General features: G+C 40.3%; 1 protein-coding gene across 12 annotated transcripts in view; it reads left to right on the top strand.

Moving 5' to 3' along the window:
• Positions 1-4,775: 4,775 nt before the first annotated feature.
• Positions 4,776-21,834, top strand: part of NAA30 (N-alpha-acetyltransferase 30, NatC catalytic subunit) — a 39,040-nt gene continuing 21,981 nt past the window's right edge. For 7 of the 12 annotated variants that reach the window (XR_004967449.1, XR_004967452.1, XR_004967453.1 and 4 more), the window contains exons 1-4: positions 4,776-4,881; positions 5,148-5,907; positions 10,771-10,894; positions 13,531-13,586. Coding sequence is in view for 4 of the 12 variants with exons in the window: in XM_036308489.1 (XP_036164382.1) it covers positions 5,149-5,907; positions 10,771-10,894; positions 13,531-13,586 (939 nt within the window). In the remaining 8 variants the exon portion in view is untranslated. Of the gene's footprint in view, positions 4,882-5,147; positions 5,908-10,770; positions 10,895-13,517; positions 13,587-21,834 lie in introns of all 12 variants that reach the window. The other 5 variants (XR_004967447.1, XR_004967446.1, XM_036308461.1 and 2 more) reach the window with 3 other exon arrangements.

The following is a 21,834-nucleotide window of genomic DNA, read 5'->3' on the forward strand; positions in this document are numbered from 1 at the left end:
GATTTTGTTTTGAAATTGTTAGTGGTTATTTTCGTTGATTTAATTTCTTCTTAAAAAAATAAGGTGTGTTATTTTGTTGTTCAAAAGAGAACAAAGACAATAGTAAAAAATACCAATTATTCAGATAGAAGAATATCACTGGATACACTTCACCTGTTCTGAGACCATTTCTGATGAAGTCATTGCTCATGGAGATAGTTGTCTTTTCAGTCTCATAAGAGGCAAATATATGGTGTCCCCCCGAAATGTATACACACACTTCGAATAATTATAAAGGCAGTGTTTATTAACATAAAGAATTATCAGCTATCAGTGTGTATACATTTTTTTGGGACACCCTGCCTAAATCATGAGTGAACTAATCTCATTTCTATCTCTAAAATAATGTGACCATCGTATCAGCATATTACTCATAAACATGAGCAAGAAAGAAAAGATTTCGTAAGTATAAGTACAGATTTCTTAGAGATATCATCTGACTTAGAAGATTATTATTGGGATTTTAATACTGGGATATGAAGTAGAGTCACCCTAGCTTAGAGATCAGAACTCTTATTAGCTTATTAATTAGTAAAGAGGCCATAATTTACTCTGCTTAATTATAAACATCCTGGACTGCTGAATGAGAGACTAGCATAATTCAGTCAAAAAACTTAACAAGTTCCCTTTCATATGTAGATATATGAATACAAAGTGAAGAAGACTCAGTCCCTGACCGCAGGTAGGTCTTTATAACTCTCATCTTTCTGAAAATAACTTTGCGACATCAGGTCAGCCTCTCAGTGTGAGAAAGCTCAATGCCAAGTTACAATATGGAAAGAACATGCAGCCTTGCCACCAGTCATTCATTACAACGGAGTCACATCTTTCTTACAAGAGGGCAATATTCCACAGTTAGCAAGTGATAGACATTTCTCTAAGTAAAACTTACCCTTAAACTTGTCTTAAGGAATTGTGTGGTGGCCATCTTGTCAGTTTTTCCTGCATGACTTGAACAGATTGGTTCTTTGGCTGGACACCCAGGTTACAGTTAGAAACCATTTCATTTTTTTACAGGACAGGTACCGGGCCCACCGCCTCAGAGGGGCTGATAGTGTGTGGGTTCTTGACATCATGCAGGAAAGATTTCACAATATGAGCCCAAGTGACGTTTAGAGTATGTTTATGAAAGCTGGAGACCGTGAAACAAAGGAAGGGCTTAAGGTAGAAGGAGCAACAGGAGAGAGCCTGTGCAGGGTTGCTGTTAGCGCACAGAAAGTCAGAAAGGAGGGGTCTTGGAGACAGGTTCAGCAGGTAAGCTCAGATGAGCTGCTGCTGCCTGCTGCTCCCCTGGTTGCAAATCCCGTGGGGATGCTTAGAGTCTATGACAGCGGTTCTCAACCTGTGGGTCACAACCCCTTTGGCGGTCGAACGACCCTTTCACAGGGGTCGCCTAAGACCATCCAGCACATCAGATATTTACGTTACGATTCATAACAGTAGCAACATTACAGTTATGAAGTAGGAACGAAAATAATTTTATGGATGGGTCACAACATGAGGAACTGTATTTAAAGGGCCAGAAGGTTGAGAACCACTGGTCACTGGTCGATGAGAAAGAGAGTAGAGATACAAGGCATGGGCGTGCTGTGGGTTCTTGTCTGGAGGCTTTTTATCTTTTCATAGCCAGTGGGAATCCTAGGGGAGGTCTCAGGGGAGGGTCTTAACAGAATATTCATTAACTTTCCAGGTGTGGCCTTCAATATGTTGATTCAAAATGCATGAATAGAAGGGCCAGGGTTTTTTCTGGTTAGTTTTATTTTTAAAGAATGCGATTGAAGAGGGACTGGGATCTGAAGCCAGTCTGCCCTGGGAGGGTCTGGAATGTGTAAACAAATTTTTCTTAAATGTCCTTCTTAAATGTTAGGGAAGATAAACCCTTGTGATTCATTAGCTGGCTGTGAATTGCTCAAATTGTTTAGCTTGTTTAATGATTTTGTCTCAGTTTTCCCTATTCCACCTGTCAAGCAATTTCCCCAGATTCTTACCATCCTGCCTCAGGTTTGGAAAATATGTATCTTAAGCAATTTATGAACATATGAAACGTGGGTTTTATATTTTTAAAAAACCATGAATGGTATCATATTTTACTTATTATGCATCTTATTTATTTTACCCTCTTAAGGTGTTTAGGAGGTCTTTCAATGTAAGTACCTATGGCAAACTTGTATTTTCCAAAAATAGTCACAGCAATATTTCTGGTCTCACATGCTCTTTAAAACCTTGCCTCTGCCCCTCAAGAAGTAGGGTCTATTTCCCCACCTCTTAAACCTGAATGAGACTTCGTAATGGTGTGGATAAATAGAATGCATCAAAATTGAATTGAGACTGTAAGACTTCTAAGGCTAGGTCATAAAAAGGAATCCCCCTTCCCTCCTCCTCCTCCTCCTCCTCCTCCTCCTCCTCCTCCTCCTCCTCCTCCTCCTCCGCCTTCCTCCCTCTCTCTCCCTCTCCCTCTCTCTCTCTCCCTCTCTCTCTCTCTGTCTCTCTCTCCTGGCCCTGCCCCTACCCCGTGTGTGTCTCTCTCTCAGTCTCTTATCTTTAGAACCCAGCCATCATGCTGTGAGGAAGCTCAAACCAGTCCATATTGCGATAACATGAAGAGCTCTACATGAAATAGAACTGAGGTCTCCAGCCTGCAGCCTCCAGCTTGCAGCTACCACCAACATGAGAGTGAAAGGTTTTCAGATGATTCCCCTTCACAACCTTCAAATATTCCAGCTGAGGCCCTATGCAAAATGGAGCAAAGAAAGGTCATCCCTGCTGTGCTGTCTGAATTCCTACCCACAGAATCTGTGAGCATAATACATGGTTGTTTTATACCTCTACGTTGTGGGGGTAATTTGCAATGCAGCCAGAGTAACTGGAAGAGGACCTATATATCTGTGTCAGTGTTTTATTTATTTATATATTTTTATTGATTTCAGAGAGGAAGAGAGAGGGAGAGAGAGATAGAAACATCAATGAGAGGGAATCATTGATCGGCTGCCTCTTGCACGCTCTACGCTGGGTATTGAGCCCGAAACCCAGGCATGTGCCCTGACCTGGATTCAAACCATGACCTCCTGGTTCACAGTTCGATGCTCAACCACTGAGCCATGCAGGCCGGACTATGTCAATGTTTTAAATAATAGCAATGAACAGTATTATTCTATATTATTTATGTATTATAAGTTTATTTAGTTATTTCTGTATAGATAGATACTTAGGAATTATTTTTTCCTATTATAAACAAGGCTGAAATGAAGAAGCTTCTAGGTCTATATGTACACAAATGTCAGTATTTTTATAAAAACTATAAATGATTAATAAATACATGTGAAATACTTAAAATAGTGCCTGGCATATACTAATTTTTATTATTTTTTTAAATCAGTACAAGCTGAACTTTTATGTGTAAAGTGATCATTTTTCCTTTGGTGACAAGAACCTTCACGATTGTATCTAACAGCAGCTATGCTCAGTGCATACCGCTTTTGAAAGCTTTGATTATGGCAAAAACTTGCAAACATAACCAGTCATAGAATTCTATCCCTGAAAACGTCCATCTGCTGCACACCTGACCAGTTCTACAAATCACTTGTTTGCAAAGTTGATTTGCCCCATGTGCGGTGAGTTACTCTCCCTGCGTTCCCCGTAGAACGGAGGGCGAAAGGGCGAGCGCTGCAGGTCTTTCCTCGCTGCGTTCACGCAGGCAGGCCCTTCGGGAACGGGCGGGGCGGGGGGGGGGGGGGTGCCTCTGGACCGGTGGTCCCGGCCCTATTGCAACTGGTGTCACAGGTTTAGGAATGGATTCTTCTTCTTCTTCTCTTCTTCTTCTTCTTCTTCTTCTTCTTCTTCTTCTTCTTCTTCTTCTTCTTCTTCTTCTTCTATCCTCAGCCGATTGACTTTTTTAGTTCTTTTTTGATTTTTTAAAAATTAAATTCCTTGGGGTGACATTGGTTAATGAGAGTATATTCACCAAGTGTAGGTTTCTATGATACAGGCTGTATTCTGCGTTGGAATGTGCTTTCACTCACTCTCTCCCACCCGAACCTTCCGCAGGCGGGCGTGCTGCAGCCCGACACCTGCAAACCACACTTCCCCCCAGTGTCCCGGGCGGGGTGCGGGGGCGATCCTCAGAGGAAGGAGACCACCTGTCCGCCTTCCCTCGCCTTAAAGGGGCAAAGACCAGTGAAATTTAACTCGCATTCGAACTCTCCCTCCTTTTCGATTTTCTCCCCGGATTCGTTCCATTTTTAAGACCTTGGGGAACCGCCACTCCCCCCCCCCCACCCCCCCCCCCCCCCCCACCACGTAGGGCAAACGTTCAAAAAGACACAGCGGAGGAAACGCATTTTTACGAGTCTGGTATATGGCCGGGCGGGCTTGGCGGCAGCTCCGTGGGGTCGGCGGGCGGGGAACTCGGAGCGCCGGTCCGGCCCGCCCCGCCCCGGCCCGCGTGGCCAACTCCGCGGGCGAGGAGCCCTAAAGGCCGGGAGAGGGGGCCGCGGCGAGTGACTTGCAGGCCTTCGGCACTTCCCGCCCCGCAGCCCCGCCCCCAGCACGCACCGCCCCCGAAACCCGCAGGCCGCCCCCTCGGCCCCGCCCCTCCACAGGTCACCTCCCTCCACGCCCCTTTCCCTTGGCCCCGGCAGCCGGCAGGCAGGGAAGTGTCGTAAAGCCAGGCCCAGGAAACTTTACCCGGGGTAACAGCCGCGGCGCTTTACGGCGACGGCGGCGGAGTGGGAGCCTGGGCGGCGGAGGCGGCCGCGGCGGCGAAGGAGGCGGCGGCGAAGGAGGCGGCGGCAGCGGCTGAGGAGAAAGAGGAGTGGCGGCGCTGGCGGCGGGGACCCGTGCCGGGTGAGCCTCGCGGAGGGGCCGGGAGGGGCGGCGGTGACAGGGCTGGCGGGTGGGCCGGGGCGGACGGGGACGGTGGCCGGCGGAGCAGCTGGGCGGCGCTGAAGAGCGGGAGGGGGGGGGGCGCCGCGGAATTGGGGGGCACCTCGGTGAGGGACGGTTTCTGCCTTTGTTCCCCCCACCTCCGCCGCCCCCTGCCCGGCGCCCCCTGGGCTCGGCGCTCGCCGGCCGGCTCTCATGGCCTCCCTCTCGGTGTGTGTTGCCTCTAGGATGGCGGAGGTACCGCCTGGGCCTAGCAGCCTCCTCCCACCCCCGGCACCTCCGGCCTCGGCGGCGGCTGAGCCCCGCTGTCCCTTCCCGGCGGGGGCCGCCCTCGCCTGCTGCAGCGAGGACGAGGAGGACGACGAGGAGCACGAAGGCGGCGGCGGCGGCGGCAGGAGTCGGGCGGGCGGCGAGGCGACGGCGGCGGCCAAGGGGCATCCGTGCCTCCGGTGCCCTCAGCCGCCGCAGGAGCAGCAGCAGCTCAACGGATTGATCAGCCCCGAACTGCGGCACCTCCGGGCGGCCGCCTCGCTCAAGAGCAAGGTTTTCAACGCGGCCGAGGCGGCCACGACCACGGCCACCCCCGACGGGGGCCCCAGAGCGACTGCCACAAAAGGAGCCGGGGTCCGCTCGGGCGAGAGCCCCCCGCGCTGCCTCCCCAGCCACGCCAGAACTGCGCTCCCGGGCCCCGCGGAGGCCGCGGCGGCCCGCAATGGACTGGCGGAGGGCGCCGAGCAGGAGCAGGAGGAGGAGGAGGACGAGCAGGTGCGGCTGCTGTCTTCCTCCCTGACCGCCGGCTGCAGTTTGAGGAGCCCCTCCAGCCGGGAGGCGGAGCCCGGGGAGGATCGGACGATACGTTATGTCCGATATGAATCCGAGCTGCAAATGCCCGATATCATGAGACTGATCACCAAAGATCTGTCCGAACCCTACTCCATTTATACCTATAGATATTTTATCCACAACTGGCCACAGCTGTGCTTCTTGGTAAGTGGATGGCAGGAAAGGAGGGTGAACCCGGCGGAGCGAGCCAGGCCGTGCAGGGCAGGGAGTGTGAGGGCAGAGCGTGGCCGTGGATCTAGCCCGCCTGGCGTAGTGCGTGCCACGCGGTGTCAGGTGCGTGTGCTCCCTCCCAGGTACTCGGTGGAACTTCGGGAGGTAAGAAGTCGTGACCCGGGTTACCTTGATGCCGATGTTCACTGCAGCAAGCCCGTGCCGCTGCGTGCCGGGGGTCTTCTATGCGGTTTGCATTCGCTTATAATCCTGTTTAGCCTCTTTAATGACCCTCCCTCCTCCCAGCGCGCTGCAGTCATTTAATTTGAACACGATTCTGTTCGGATGCAGACCTTATTAATCTCTCAATTACAGCTCTAATCAGGGAAGAGTGTGTGCATAAACATGTTTTGGGGAAACGTGATTTGTCAGTAAACTTGGCGCGGCCGCACTGGAGAATGAAATCTCACTAGCATATTCTGTAATTACGGAGATTGTTTCCTTTACTTCAACAGGACAGTTAACAGTTGTAGCCAGACTGCCTTCTGGTACGTGATTGCAGATGGTGCTACTAACACTTCTGGTGGCTAGAAAACTCCTGAAACTTGAACAAAAATACCCTTTTGTGAAATGTAGGAAACTTAAAGTGTGAAATTGTTACTAACTTAATTTTTTTTTTCTTTTTTAAGAAACTGGTCATAGATATGCCCAAATGCTAGTAGTAATACTGGCTTGTGTCAAGTATAATTGACAAAATTCTTATTTGTATGTAAGGAAAAAAGACGCGGCTACAAATAAGCGGAACAATTTTTTTAAACTTTACATAATACTCGTGGTTCCAATAGTTTTTTCCAATTACATTGACCAGTTTCACTTCTTTTGAAACCTTTCACTTAGATTAACGGTAGGTGTATGCTTTGTGTCATATACTCACAAATACGTTGTTTCCATTGAATTTTACTGAAATGCAACATGCTTTTAAGGAGCATTTTATGATATGTAAAGGGAAAAGCTACTACTATTATCGTTTCAGCATTGATTTAGTTGCACTTGGTGATTCCCTGCAAGACATTTTAATAATACTTAAGAAATCCATCTTTTTTATTTTGTAGCTTAGTGATAACCTAAAAGTATATTCTCAGTATTGTAAATAATGGTTGTTCTGCTATTTTCTAAGTGTTCACTTTGCTAAACTTTAGTGTTTTTTTTAAACTGTGGTAACTATTTTATATTCTATGAAACTCCTCTTAGGAGTCTAACCATTGTATCCAAAAATGGGAAAATGATTTTTTTGTCAGTATTATGTCATCTCACATTTCATTGTAATTGCTAAATATTATAGATCGACTTTAACTGTAAATTGACCCACAGAAGCATACAATTGTAATGGTACACTTTAAATTGAAATAGTATATTTATTTCTGTTAATTTCAGAAAATAGTTGTATATAGAGGGGTGGGTAAAAGTAGGTTTACAGTTGTGAATACATGAAATACAGTTTATTCTTATACTATTATTTATTAATGATTATTTTTCCATACGAACAACTGTAAACCTTTTGCCCACCACTTATATGATACTTAGTCAACTTTTGAGTTCTGATATTACCTAGACCTCTCTCAACTCGTCTGCCATTTTAGACTCTGATAAACTTAATATTATTAAACTTTAGTTTAGATTTTATATAGACCCCTCCCAATTCACCAGTTAATTTGTGCTTTGACCCTTAAGAGTCAATTTGTTTAACATTAAATTCTGAGTATCTAGAAATCGAAATATGAAAAAGTGGTTGACCTATAAGATTTACTAGTGCAAGTATGAATCTGGTGGTGTAGAACATAAAATGATAGCTGAACAATTAGAGGCTATGTAGCCTCGGGCCTTTTTATTGGCATTTAAAAAATTAGAATTTCCCATAAGAACTAATTTAAAACAAATATAATGTGTATGTTTATTTTGAATCATATCGTTTTAGAACTGTAAAGGATCCTAGAGATAATCTAGTTCAGATTTATTTTATTAATGAAAAAATTATGGGCCAGAGTGACTTTAAAATGTTTAAATCTCTAGATATTCAGTGGCAGGAAGGTAAAGCTAGAACTCAGGTCTCCTGGCCACATGGAAACAAGAACCTGAAAAATGACATACCCTTGGTCTATTCAGTGAAGATCATTATGTCACAAAGTTATACTTCTTAAGGGATAGATGTGCTTACAAACATCAATCTCAAGTGATTAGAAACCTCCAAAATATTCCTGGTTTCATGAGTAACCTGTAATGGATTAAGTGAAATATCTGAGGTTGAACCTTAGAAAATTGCCAGTTCTTGACCATATTTGACTAACACAAATAACAGGGTTGTTGCTTTTTTAAATTCTCACAGGAGGACATATTTTTATTGATTTTTAGAGAGAAGGGAAGGAAGAGAGAGAAACATCTTGTTGCCTCCTACATGAGCCCTGATTGGGGATTGAACCCGAAGCCTAGGTATTTGCACTGACTGGGAATCGAACCTACAACCTTTTGGTGTACAGGATGATGCTCCAACTAACTGAAAGTCCCGGCCAGGGCCAAATGATAGTTTCTGATTCTTTCTAATAATTGTAACATGTGAAAGTAGAGTACTGTACAACTTGGAGGCACTGTCACTCTGTACTTAACTAATTTCTCATTGCAGTTCATGATATTTTGAACTGTAGTTGGTGCGTTTTCGAACTTCTTAAACTTATTACCAGTAATGTATACTACTTCCATTTATTTGTTCTAAATTTAACTTTCTGGCTTCCTCTGGAAACGACGCTTCTTTCCTATTTGTAGTGTTCTGGAATTTGGGACTCTCTGTTTCACAAATTTATATTTTATATCTATATTATAGATTGATAAGCCTTTGGTCTTTAGAGTTAAGTCTTGCCAGGAATTTTTCAGTTACCATCTGAAAAAAGAACACATTTAATAGCAGAAGCTTTTATTTGGAAAAAATTAACAAGTAATTTAGTAATTCTTGTAAGTGTATATTCATCAGCAATTTATCAAGAAAAAATAGCATTGGCCTTCCTCACTACCAACATTTGTTAATAATAATATATTATATATTGGGCTTTTATTTTTAAATGATATGTACAACTTGACTCTTGCTCCTGTAGATTCTTAATTAGGAAGAAATCAATCTAGTCCAAGAGGGAACTAATATACTTTGCTTGTTATTTTCTTGGTCAAAGGACAAAGAAGATTTGTTTGAAATTTCTATATAATTTGAAAGTATTGTCCAGCTGTATTGTATGTAGTGGTTTTAAAATTGTCCTCTTTTAGATGGTTTATTCACTGTTAAAAGTAGTTATTCTACAGTTTTGTATCAGAGATTTACATAGATTTCCACTTTCCCTAGCTAATGAGATCAGGCCCTAATTTTTTTTAATATACCATTTGGTCTGTGGTATGTCCACATGCGCACCACAACCACACATATATATTTGAAGTGAGTTTTCATGTTAAAAAGTTCAACCAAGCAATTTTTGCATAAATTTCAGGTTTTCAAAAGATTTTGAAAGAACCAGATTGATACATCATGAATGAAAATGGCCCCAAATGGTTTTGGATTGTGTGATAGAACATAAATTAATTAGTGTGGATTGTTGAATTTAATATTCCTTTAAAAGGATTTTTCTGACCTAATTTAGATTTGCATGAAATGGATTAGAATTATCGTGCCTAAAAGATTTCTCCACAGTTTTTTTTTAAAAAAAGAGTTTTGTAATCAAATTATAGAATGATGGACTAAAACAATCTTACAACAGATTTAAATTAAAATAGGTATTAAGTATAAATTGGGCTTTACTTACTAATTTTTTTAACCCATTCCTGTTTTTTGTTTTTGAAATAGTTTCTTCTGAAAAGTTAATATTATTAAGAGATAATTTGAAGTTTTCATTTTTTTCTAATAAGGGCTTTTAACAGCAAGTATTTCTGGCTTACACATTATTAAACAATTGGAGCTATTGCCCTATTTATATTGACCAGACTATATATAGTATTACTAGAACATTTTATCAGTGATAGAATGTTTGAAAGCCATATTTTTAGTTTGCAAAAAAAAATATGGAAATCTTAATTACTCTGGAAAGCTGTACATTTTTGTTTAAATAGAAAGCTCTGATTTTGAGTTCTAGATATACTATGAGCTTTATGATAATGACTTCACTGTCAAAAGTGTCCTAAAAATTAGACCATTGTATATACATCTACTCTTCGTAGTATCTCAATAACAAAAACCCCTTGATTAGGATCCAAGGAATAGCTTAAAACAATCCTTTTTCTGAGAATATTTTACATTTCTTTCCTGATCAAAATTTACTGTTCAAGTATAAATCATGTCATATCTTTCACAAAAGCTTTATTATAAACTTAAAGTTATTGTACTCTGCCAGTAAGCAAGTTTCTCAATATTTTATCATATCCTAATGAAGACTTTTTCTTTAAAAAGCTATTTTCACATGTTCCTCCTTCCCAAATCTTAAATATGTATTTATTGCAAATAATATAATTATAAACCTCTTATAAAACTAATTATAACTAGAGACCTTTAAAAAGCACTTGAATGTTTACCTATGGAATTTTGCTTTTCCCCCCGTATGTTTTGATAATCATAAGAAATTCATGTTTTAAAGAATGTTGAAAAATATTAAAACTAGAACATTTGAAGGAGCTTTAGGATTTAGATTTCTGAAACTTCTGCTCTCTTGCTAGAATTCTCATTATCTCTTCCTCCCTCAAAAATGCTGACCAGTGGTTGGTTGCTGTTTCCCTGGGTGCAGTACCTGGTGGTATTATGTTCTTCATAATTGTTTGTTTATTTTTAAGGCCGTGGTAGGGGAGGAGTGTGTAGGTGCCATCGTTTGCAAGTTGGACATGCACAAAAAGATGTTCCGCAGAGGTTATATAGCCATGTTAGCCGTGGATTCCAAATACAGGAGAAATGGCATTGGTAAGGAAAATATTATGTCATTAAAAGAATGTATGAGTTCTTTTTTGTATTTTGAATCAAGATTTAAGTGTAAATATGTGGAAATGAGCATGATGCTAAGGGAAGAAAATCAAAATTGTTTTTACCTAAAAATATTTCCAAGATGTGCATTGTTTTTTTTAAGAGAGAGAGAAACATTGAAGTGAGAGCTGCCTCCCCCCCCCCCCCCCCCGCAATGAGCCCAAAATTCACAGGGGAATCAAGTTGGTAACCTTTTAGTGCAAGGGACGACCCCCAACCAACTGACCCACACTGGCCAGGGAACCGAAATGTTTTTAATGATTTTTTAAAATTGTTTGAGAGATTATCTTTTTAATAAGTAGCAGGTGACCATTTTTTGTCTCCAAACATTTCTTTACTATGTTCAGAATGCTTTGTATTATACCAAGTACTGCAGTTTTGATAGCAGTCTTAGGGTACTTGATCATAGCTTTAAGCTGTCTATGCTTGGCTGAAGTGGACCTCAATGAAGGCAAAATAATGGAGAAATTGTTAACCATTATTTAGTACTAGTAATTGTATTAACAATTCAAAGAAGACCAGGAAAAGGAATTCTTACCATTCCCAGTCATCTCTTTCTTAGGTCTACCTTTTTTGGCATTTTTCAGTTAATCTTACAATGGTCATTAGAGTCATCTGGGTGATTATAAGACAAATACATAGGCCCCTCCCACTGAGAATCTTGTTTGTCTTGTTAGAAGGAGGGCTGAAGCTTCCCCAGGTGACTGTGATCTAAGCCTGTCCTAATACTTAGGACCTACTAGCTCTTCGTTTAAGATGTAAGAGTAGATTGACAAGTACTCTTGTCTGGGCATGTCATTCTGGGATGTACTGAAGCGAAGTTAGTATTCATGAAAGAATATTTGATGCCTATACCAGTATTTAATTACCAACAGTTTTTTCTCAACTATTAGTATTATTGTCCAATTTAAGACAATCTTATTTATATTGGGAAATCATTAAGAATAGGTTCACTTACTACATTAAGTTTAACCAACTTACAGTGTTATAGTTTACCACCAAGATTTTTAATGAATCAGGCTTGTTATATAAGCCAGGATTGAGTCTTTGATGCATTAAAAAGAGCTGGTAAGAACTCATGGAAAATGATAGGCAATTGTCTGGCTGTTTCGGAAGGCAGAAGCCAGTGGCTTGAAGGTTGCGTCTTAGCCCTCAGACATTTTGTTTGGCCCAAATAATGTGTTTTTGCTCATGTTTTGAGAATTAAGAGATTTTTTATAAAATTGGGATTTTTTTCTTAAAATTCACATTTGGCAGTTGTTTTCCCTTTAATGTACTAAATATATCTGACCCTAACCTAAGATATATTTTGCTAGACATTTGCAGACACACTACTGATATCATATATATACTAGTGGCCCGGTGCATGAAATTCGTGCGGGGGGGTCGGGGGGAGTGTCCCTTAGCCCGGCCTGCACCCTCTCCAATCTGGGACCCCTCAGGAGATGTCTGACTGCCCCCCCACTCCCCTACCGGCCTGCTCACCCCCAGTTGCCCCCCCTGCCAGCATGATTGCCCCCACTGCCCCCCACTGCTGGCCTACTCACCCCTAACTGCCCTCCCCTCCTGGCCTGATCATCCCTAACTGCCTCTGCCCCACCACCATGGCTTTGTCCGGAAGGATGACCGGAAGGTCTCCCAGAAGGTCTCCTGGTCTAATTAGCATATTACCCTTTTAGTATAGATATAAAAGCCTAAGCGCTGTTAAGACCGAACAATTGGAACGACCAGTCGCTTTGACGTGCACTGACCACCAGGGGGCAGATGCTCAACGCAGGAGTTGCCCCCCTGGTGGTCAGTGCACTCCCACAGCCAACCTCCCGCAGTTGGCCAATCTCCCATGGTCCCTCCACCCTGCTGGCAGGCCCTAGTTGGCCTGCCGCCCGCCCGCCTGCCACAGTGGCAGCATGGCGGTGAGGGGAGGAGGAGGGAGGGAGGTGGGGAACTGTGTGGTGGTGAGGCACCGATGTTGGCGTCCTGCATCCGTTCCTTCTGTGCCAGGCCCAGCGACCGTCAGCCAGGTCTAGGGACCCCACCCATGCACGAATTGGTGCACCAGGCCTCTAGTGTGGGAATACCAGACTTAAGTGTGCCCCATGCTCACTATAAGGTTTGTAGGAACCAACCCAGTGTCTTGGGCCTACTTTGGGTCACAGCAGTTGTAGTGTGATCTTTGGCAAGATTGGTTCAAGGGTCATATGCAGTGAGTTCTGGCCAGCTCAAGAAGTTCCTGGGTTGCTTGGCCGTATTATATCTTGCCTTTTTCTTTTTTCCCCTTTCCCTTCAAACAGAATAGCAGAAACTCCTGCTTGGAGCAGGTAATTACACCTGAGAAAAAGGAATATATCAGGACTTGCTTAGCTCTTTCAAGAGGAAACTTAAATTGCTATGTGTAGGTTCTCTTGGCCTCTCATTTTAAATCTAAAATTTTTCTCAATTTAAGATAATCTGTGTATCTGCATTCAAGGTAGAACTCAGCATTTGACATTTATATGCTTATTATGATGTTATAATTTAGGTATCTTTAAGAAACTAATTACATTTTTCCTTCATTAATACTCAGATCTATATTCTAGGTACTAACTTGGTTAAGAAAGCTATATATGCCATGGTTGAAGGAGACTGTGATGAGGTAAGTCTTTCTAAATACTTAAGACCTTTTAGGCAGTATTCTACTACGTATTTTTATAAATATCCCATGATTATTATACTGCAGGTCTTATAGCAATGTACAAATGCAACTTGTAGTGAAATTATATATCATTTAAACACATGAATTTTGACCTAGAACAAATTTTAAGGTGATAATGGGAGCTAAAATTTGTTTTTTTTGTCAAAATGTAAAGATGAAATCTTAGACATTTTCAGTAAATAAATGGTATTCAGAGGAATTTGTATTCAGAGGACTTGTTATCAGTTAAGTTATCACTTACTGTAAGTTACATATTAGCCTTAGTTTCTTTCTACATAAAAGTTTTATTTTTAACTCTGGGCCAACTGTCAACTCATATGAAGGACATTTCACATTTGACAAACATCTCTCAGCATTAAATAATGATAAGGCTTGGAGGGTAGGTGAAGACAGCTAGTTTTTTAATTGGAGCCATCTACATATTAACCTCAGAGCATCTCTTTTCAGCTTTTTTTCTAAGGCCTTATAGCAGGTATAATTTCTTGTATGTGATAGCACTGGGCTTTAAACATGCTAGGTGCTCAGTAAATAATGGTGATAGTTGGGACTGTTAAGATTTACTATTGAATAATTTGGGAGGGAATAAGTATAAATAAGGGGAAGAATAAATGTCTGTATAGCAATGATGACTAAGAAGGAACAAAGTTGCATTTTTATGTATAGTAACTGTATGAGTGATACAAGTGACAGTTGTCTTTATTATTGGAGGGCAGATGTGCCTTAGCTCACAAAATACTTGAAATTAAGTAATTTTTTTTTCAACAACATGCTGACCTTAATAAGTAACTTGCCTTTTTAAAAAATTTTTCTTTTTTGTACAAAATCCAGACACAAAAATTAACCTTTTGTGTGTGTGTGTGTGTGTGTGTGTGTTTTGGTATAATATACCTTCCACTGTCCTCATGCTCTTTAACTCTTCATCTTTCCACTTAAAGCTACTATTAATCTTATGATGTACATCCTCCCATTTTCTAAGCACACCTGTATGCAACTGTGTAATACCTTTTTTTATAAAAAATGAAATCACAATTATTCTGTAATAGTTTTTCCATTCAGTGGTATCTCATGAACACATTTCATTGTCAGAATATAGAGATTTACTGCAGAGTATTCTCATGCTTCTTGTTTACATTAGTTTGTATTCTGACAGATCACACTAAATGGTGGTTCTATGGGAAGGCCTACAGACATACCGGGCAGCACAGAGAAGTCTAGGATTTAACGATATTTAAATTTACTCCAAATAAGATAATTACTCATGGTGGAGGATCTCATATTGTTTGCAGCTTTTAATATAAAAAAGTAAAAGGTACAGTGACCTTGATAATTTACATGGCTGGTAACTAAAATTTACATACATTTATTACTATAAGTCTCTGTGTTTGGACCATACCCACACTGGCTTAGCTCATCCAGAAGAAAGTCAGGCTTTGCAAAAGTAGTGTAACAGTTTGGAGAAATCTTTGGCATGATAAAACTATGTTTTGATCCTCTATTGCTACTGAGTGGAGTGATTTCCAGTGAACAAGGATGCTATGATCAGGGATATTATCTTCTTACGGTTAAGCCTTTTCTGAGTTTCCATAATCACTACCTGTGAGACATGCTTCACTTAATTGATCAAATGTTTAAATAGTATTGGTTTTACTTTGAAAGTTTAAAGGGATGATATGGAGATTTTGGTTATATTGTTTTAGTCTCAAGGTTAAATCCTAAATTAGTGATCTATGTATTATTGTAGAAATAGTCTTGTCTTTTTTTTAAATATATATTTCTTACTGATTTCTGAGAGGAAGGGAGAGGGAGAGAGAGATAGAAAAGTCAATGAGAGAGAATCATTGATTGGCTGCCTCCTGCACGCCTCATCCTAGGGATTGAACCCAAAACCCTGGGCATGCGCCCTGACTGGGAATTGAACCATAACCTCCTGGTTCATGGGTCAATACTCAACCACTGAGCCACACTAGCTGGGCCCTTCTATTTTTGGATGGTAGTGTATTTGTTGGTTCTACTTTATATTGCCATTTCATCCCATTTCATTTGGATTCTTTCCCTTCCACTCCATTGTAACTACTTTCTCACTGATGTATTTGCTTGATCCAGTAGTTTCTTTTTTTTTTTTTTTTTTTATTATATTTTATTGATTTTTTACAGAGAGGAAGGGAGAGGGATAGAGAGTCAGAAACATCGATGAGAGAGAAACATCGATCAGCTGCCTCCTGCACAACCCCTACTGGGGATGTGCCCGCAACCAAGGTACATACCCTCGACTGGAACCGAACCTGGGACCCTTCAGTCCTCAGGCCAACGCTCTATCCACTGAGCCAAACCAGTCAGGGCCCAGTAGCTTCTTTATCTTCCTCTGCTTATTAAAATACTTGTCAGTCTTTATTACCCAACTAAAATATCAACAACTCCTTAAAGTTTTCTTTAATCCTTCTGGACAGAATCAATTGTACCTCTCTGGTTTTCTTTACTTCCCTTTTTGTAATATAGTAGTCCCTACTTATCTGTGGTTTCACAGTAACCCATAGTCAACTAGGCTCTGAAAATATGAAATGGAAAATTTCAGAAATAAACAATTCATACATTTTAAATTGCCAGCAGTTCTGAGTAGCATGATGAAATCTTACACTATTGTTGTACTGCTCCATTGGAATCCTCCCTTTGTCCAGCATGTTCACGCTGTGTATGTTTGCCACAGATTAGTCACTTAGTAGCCATCTTGGTTATCAGATTGACTGTTGCAGTATTGCAGTGCTTGTATTCCAGTTACCCTTATTTTACTTAATAATGGCCCCCAAATGTAAGAGTGATAATGTTGGTAATGCGGATATGCCAAAGAGAAGTCAAAAGTGTTTCCAAGTGAAAAGGTGAAAGCTCTCAACCTAAGGAAAGAAAAAAAATTGTATGTTGAGGTTGCTAAGATCTATACACTGAGTGGCCAGATTATTGTGACCACCTGACATTTGTAGGCAAATGAGCTGTAATTTCACACTAAAGTTGCTAGAAGGCCAGACCATTTTAAATAGGGAAGCAGGTTGTTTACCACGACAGTAGAAGTGATTTTTTTCTGAAGACATGGGTAAACAACGCGATTTAACAGCCTTTGAACGTGAGATATATATTATTATGAGTGGCTAGAATATTATGACCATCCCATCAGTATTTCGTAGGGCCACCTTTTGCCTTCAATACTGCGGCGATTCTTCTTGGCATTGACTCCACGAGATGTTGAAAGGTGATGCGAGGAATCTGACACCATGCCTGATGCATAGCACTGTCCAGTTCTGTGAGATTTGATGGTTGTGGAACCAGCTGCCTGATGGCTCTTTTAACTTGGTCCCACAAATGCTCAATTGGATTGAGATCTGGTGATTGTGGGGGCCACCTAAGCAAGGTAAAGTCTCCCTCATGTTCTTGAAACCACTTCTGCACAATACGAGCACCGTGGCATGGCGCATTGTCTTGTTGGAAGAAGCCATCAACATGATAGGATGAACCTGATCAGCAATGATACTTAGGTATGTTGTGTTATTCAGACGTTGTTCCACACGAATTAAAGGGCCCAAATCATGCCAGGAAAACATGCCCCAAACCATAACACTGCCCCCACCAGTTTGAAGGGTTGTACTCATGCATGTGGGGTGCATGCTTTCATGCTGTTTCCGCCAAATTCTCACTCTGCCATCTGCATGATGCAACTGGAAACGTGATTCATTGGACCACATGACTTTTTTCCAATGCTTGACTGTCCAATCCTTGTGTTCCTGTGCGAATTGGAGACATTTTATCTTGGTAACTGCAGACAGCAAAGGTGTTCGAACAGGCCTTTGGCTTTCATATACCATACGATGCAGTGTACGGCTAGTTTGCCTACAAACGTCAGGTGGTCATAATCTGGCCACTCAGAGTGTGTGTGTGTGTGTGTGTGTGTGTGTGTGTGTGTGTGTGTGTGTATGTATGTGTGTGTGTGTGTGTGTGTGTGTGTGTGTGTGTATATGTGTATATATATATATATATATATATATATCCCACGTTCAAAGGTGGTTAAATCGCGTTGTTTACCCATATCTTCAGAAAAAAATCACTTCTACTGTCATGGTAAACAACCTGCTTCCCTGTTTATAATGGTCTGGCCCTCTAGCAACTTCAGTGCAAAATTATAGCTCATTTGCCTACAAACACCAAGTGGTCATAATAATCTGGCCACTCAGTGTATACATTTAACATTTTTAGTTTAACTGGAAACATATTTTGGCTATGAGACTGAGGCTTCTAGGTAAAGAACAGAGTAAAATGGAGTTATTTAAACTGAAGGGATTTTTGGTTAAGTAATTTAGCCTGATAAAGAACTGTGTATGAGAAGCCTGGCTTCCAGATCCATCTGCTGTCACTTAGTATAGTTGTGTGATTGTAGGCGAGTCATTTAACTTTTTAAAATTTCTCTCTTTGTCTATATGCAATGTGATGGTAATTCTGATCTTAAAGGAATGTTATGAAGAGCAATAAAGGTGTTCATTCAGCAGTATCAGTGTGAGTAGCTTGTGAGATGCCAGACAGTGAGCTAGTGCTTAGGTTCTAGCAGTGAACAAGCCTGTCCTCCCTCTAGGAGCTTCCAGCCTATAATATTAGAAAGGGCTTTCTAAACTGTAATGGTTTGGCATATTCTAACAATGGTTTGTTGGGAAGAGAATCCGTAGAAGTTCACTATAATTCAACTGCCTAGTTTCTTTAGGACCAAATAACCTTGTTATCCTTTGGCTTCCAATGTAATACTCCCATGAGATGCACTAAAAGAATAGTTTTATAGTGAATTTCCAGTATAAACCCAGATTCTCTTTTCATATAAGAATGTAAGTGATTAAGTATTAAAAAGTAGTTACTTTTTTCCTAGCATCTTTTATTGAGTCAAATAATACATGATCTCTTGGTTTAGAAATTGTGAGTGTGCGGAGAAACTTTTAATTTTAGCAAAGGTTAGCCCTTTGTGAAATTTTTTTCTATGTAATTCAACACCTCAAGTTTGTATTTATGTAGCCGTGGTTAGCTGCAGATATTTTGAATATTTTAGATTGCCAAATATTAATGAACATGGACTTAGATCTCCATCATGTTTTAAATATGTTAGAGCTCCCATTTGCTGCATTGTTTTTACTTTGGAAACCAATCATGGGAAGTATAGAAGAGTGAATACTATTAAGCTCTAGTTCAGGTTTAGAGACTGGCCTTGAGTTTCATTCACTTGTAAATTAGAGAAAATAATTATTTATAGGGTTAGTGTGAAAATACCATAATGACAAATGCATATAAAATGCTTTCCATAACATTTAGTAAATCTTTGATAAATATGAGCTATTTTATTAAAACTGTCACTCCTTTTTATTTCTGTGAAATCAGTTCCAAGTTTTGTGTCATTGCAGCTTTATTGCTTCTCATATTAATTGTTTTGATTTAACATTTTACTAGTTGTTGTAATTAGGTGCTGGCCTAAAACAGAATTCTAGGAACTAACCAAGTGAATTGTTCAAAACTGAAAACTTGTATTGATCAGACTGGGGTGTTAGGTGGCCTACATTACTTAAAAAAAAATTCTACTTATTTATTTATTTACTATATACAAAATAAACCTATTACCAGATTGTAATAATTACCAGACACAAAATAATTAGCCATTAAATTCTGTGTTTATTTAAAGAGCGGAGAGATGTGACTTCTTATTTTTATTTTAAAGCAGTATGTTTGCTACACAACTATTATTTTAGGCCTTCTTAGGAAAATTTTCTCATGATCCTTGCTTTTTAGATCTTTTAAAAGTTTGTATTTAGCTTGTGATTTGCTTCTATGACTTAATTGCATAGGTAATTGTCTTAAGATGGTGCTTTCTCTTTAAGTACTCTGGTCATTTACAAGCTTGGCAATACTTTTGTTTGTTTAATATTTATGTAATATAATAAAAGGTGCTGAGAACATATATAATTAATAAATATTTAAGATATTTCTATATGTCAGGCAATGTGTTAGGTGCAGAGAAAATAACTGTGAAGGAGGTACCCATCCATAATCACAGCCATTATTGGGCTCACCAACTAAGAGAGATGGCATACTTATCAAATGTTAAATGAGAGTGCAGTGGAATAAGGAGTGGTGCAGAGTGCTGTGAGGTTGTATAAACGGAAAGGGATATACTCGATTCAGTCTGGAAGTGACAAGCTAAGGCCAAAAGCAAGGAGGGTAGGAAGAGCATACTTCTACACAGAGAAAACAGATTATATGAAGGTTTAAAGTAGGAAAGATCTCAGTAGATTCCAGAAACTGAAAGTTTAGTGTTGATTGTGGAGAGCAACGGGAGAGACAAAGTTTGCAAGGTAGGTAGAGACCAAATTTTGATGGGATTTTTAGATTTCTTTAGATTATTTTTAATTTACGGACTTGATCTTGAGGACAAGCAGAGAATTAACAAGAGCATCACACTTCTTAGAGAATGGGAGATCTTTGAGTTAGGAAGCTCTTGTACTTACAGTGAAAGTTGATGGCAACTCAGACTAGAGTGGTATCAATGGGGATAGAAAGAAGAGGACCAGTTTGAGAGAGATTTAAGGGAAAAAGTGGAAATACTCAGTGCTTGGACATAATAGGGGGGTGGAAAGGAAAGAGGTTCTAGGACAGCCGTTCTCAACCTGTGGGTCACGACCCCTTTGGGGGTCGAACGACCCTTTCACAGGGGTCGCGTAAGACTATCGGAAAACACATATATAATTACATATTGTTTTTGTGATTATCACGATGCTTTAATTATGTTCAATTTGTAACAATGAAATTGGGGGTCACCAAACATGAGGAACTATATTAAAGGGTCGCGGCATTAGGAAGGTTGAGAACCACTGTTCTAGGATGACTCGGGTTTAAGGCTTGAGGCGTTATTGTGATGGATATCTTGTTACTGACATGGGATCATGGAGGAGGAGTTAATCATGAGTTCAGTTTTTGGATATGAGTTGAGGTACAGTCTTTTCTCAGTTTCAGTTTTTGTTTGAATTCTTGTCAGATTTTTGATAGCTTGAGTTAGAATAGGAACATGCTCAAAGGCTTCACTTGGGCCTTTGTTTAATGATATTTTGCCCTTTTTATTCCACTCCAAACACCTGAGGGTTATAACATCCTAACAGTAACCATGGCTCACTCTATTGATAATTCTCAGTGAGGTAGGTTTAGAATCAATAGAAAAGCAATAGAGCTATGAATATTAAAGTTGGGAGGGTGGGATACAAGATGTATTGGTAGAGGAAAGTAAATTAAGGAAAGATAATCACATAATTTTCAAAAGTATCAGTTCTTCATCGTCAGGGCCATTGCTACAGTAATATTAAAAAAAAACCAGAAAGGCAATAATAATTTGTGTGTTTTTCTGTTTAAAGTACTGTATTTAGTCCCCTGACCAGCATCATCTGGCAATTTTAAAAAGTACATATTCTTGGGCCCCACCCCAAACCTACTCAGAAACTTTGGGGATGGGGCTAAGCAATCTTTTTTAACAAGCCCTCCAGGTACACTAAAGTTTGGGTACTTTTGGTCTAGGTTAAGCAAATTTTCTCTGCAAAAGGCCAAGTAGTAAATATTTTAGGCTTTGCAGACCATAGATCTCTGGTGCATCTACTCATATCTGTCCTTGTAAATGGAGAAAGCAGCTGTAAACCTCATGTAAACAAATGGCTTGGCTGTGTTCCAACAAAACTTTATTTACAAAAATAGACATGGGCACATTTGACCCAAGGGCTGTAGTTTGCAGATTCTGATCTGGACTCTAGACAAGTGTGGTAGTTGTCATCAGGATAAATGATGACAAATTAATGCTCCAAATATAGCACCCCTCCAACAAGCATGTAAACCTATTGTTTGACTGTATATTGTGTAAGGAAAACTTCCTGCATATAGGACAAAGTTATAAGTAGATTATAACATACCTATATTTAATCTTGTTCTTTACATACATAAATACAGTAAAATACCTGTAGTTATTTAAAAAAAAAAAAATAGGAGTTGGAGGTCAATGGTGAACACTTTCAAATACTGGTTTATTTTCTTAACCATTGATTTTTTTTTTTTCTTTCCACACTTTTCTTTTTGTCACACTGCTATTATCCACAGGGAAATAATTTATCTTTGTTTTAGTTTGAAACATATTTTC

Source organism: Myotis myotis, unplaced genomic scaffold, assembly GCF_014108235.1.
Source record: "Myotis myotis isolate mMyoMyo1 unplaced genomic scaffold, mMyoMyo1.p scaffold_m19_p_1, whole genome shotgun sequence".
NCBI classification, from domain to species: domain Eukaryota; kingdom Metazoa; phylum Chordata; class Mammalia; order Chiroptera; family Vespertilionidae; genus Myotis; species Myotis myotis.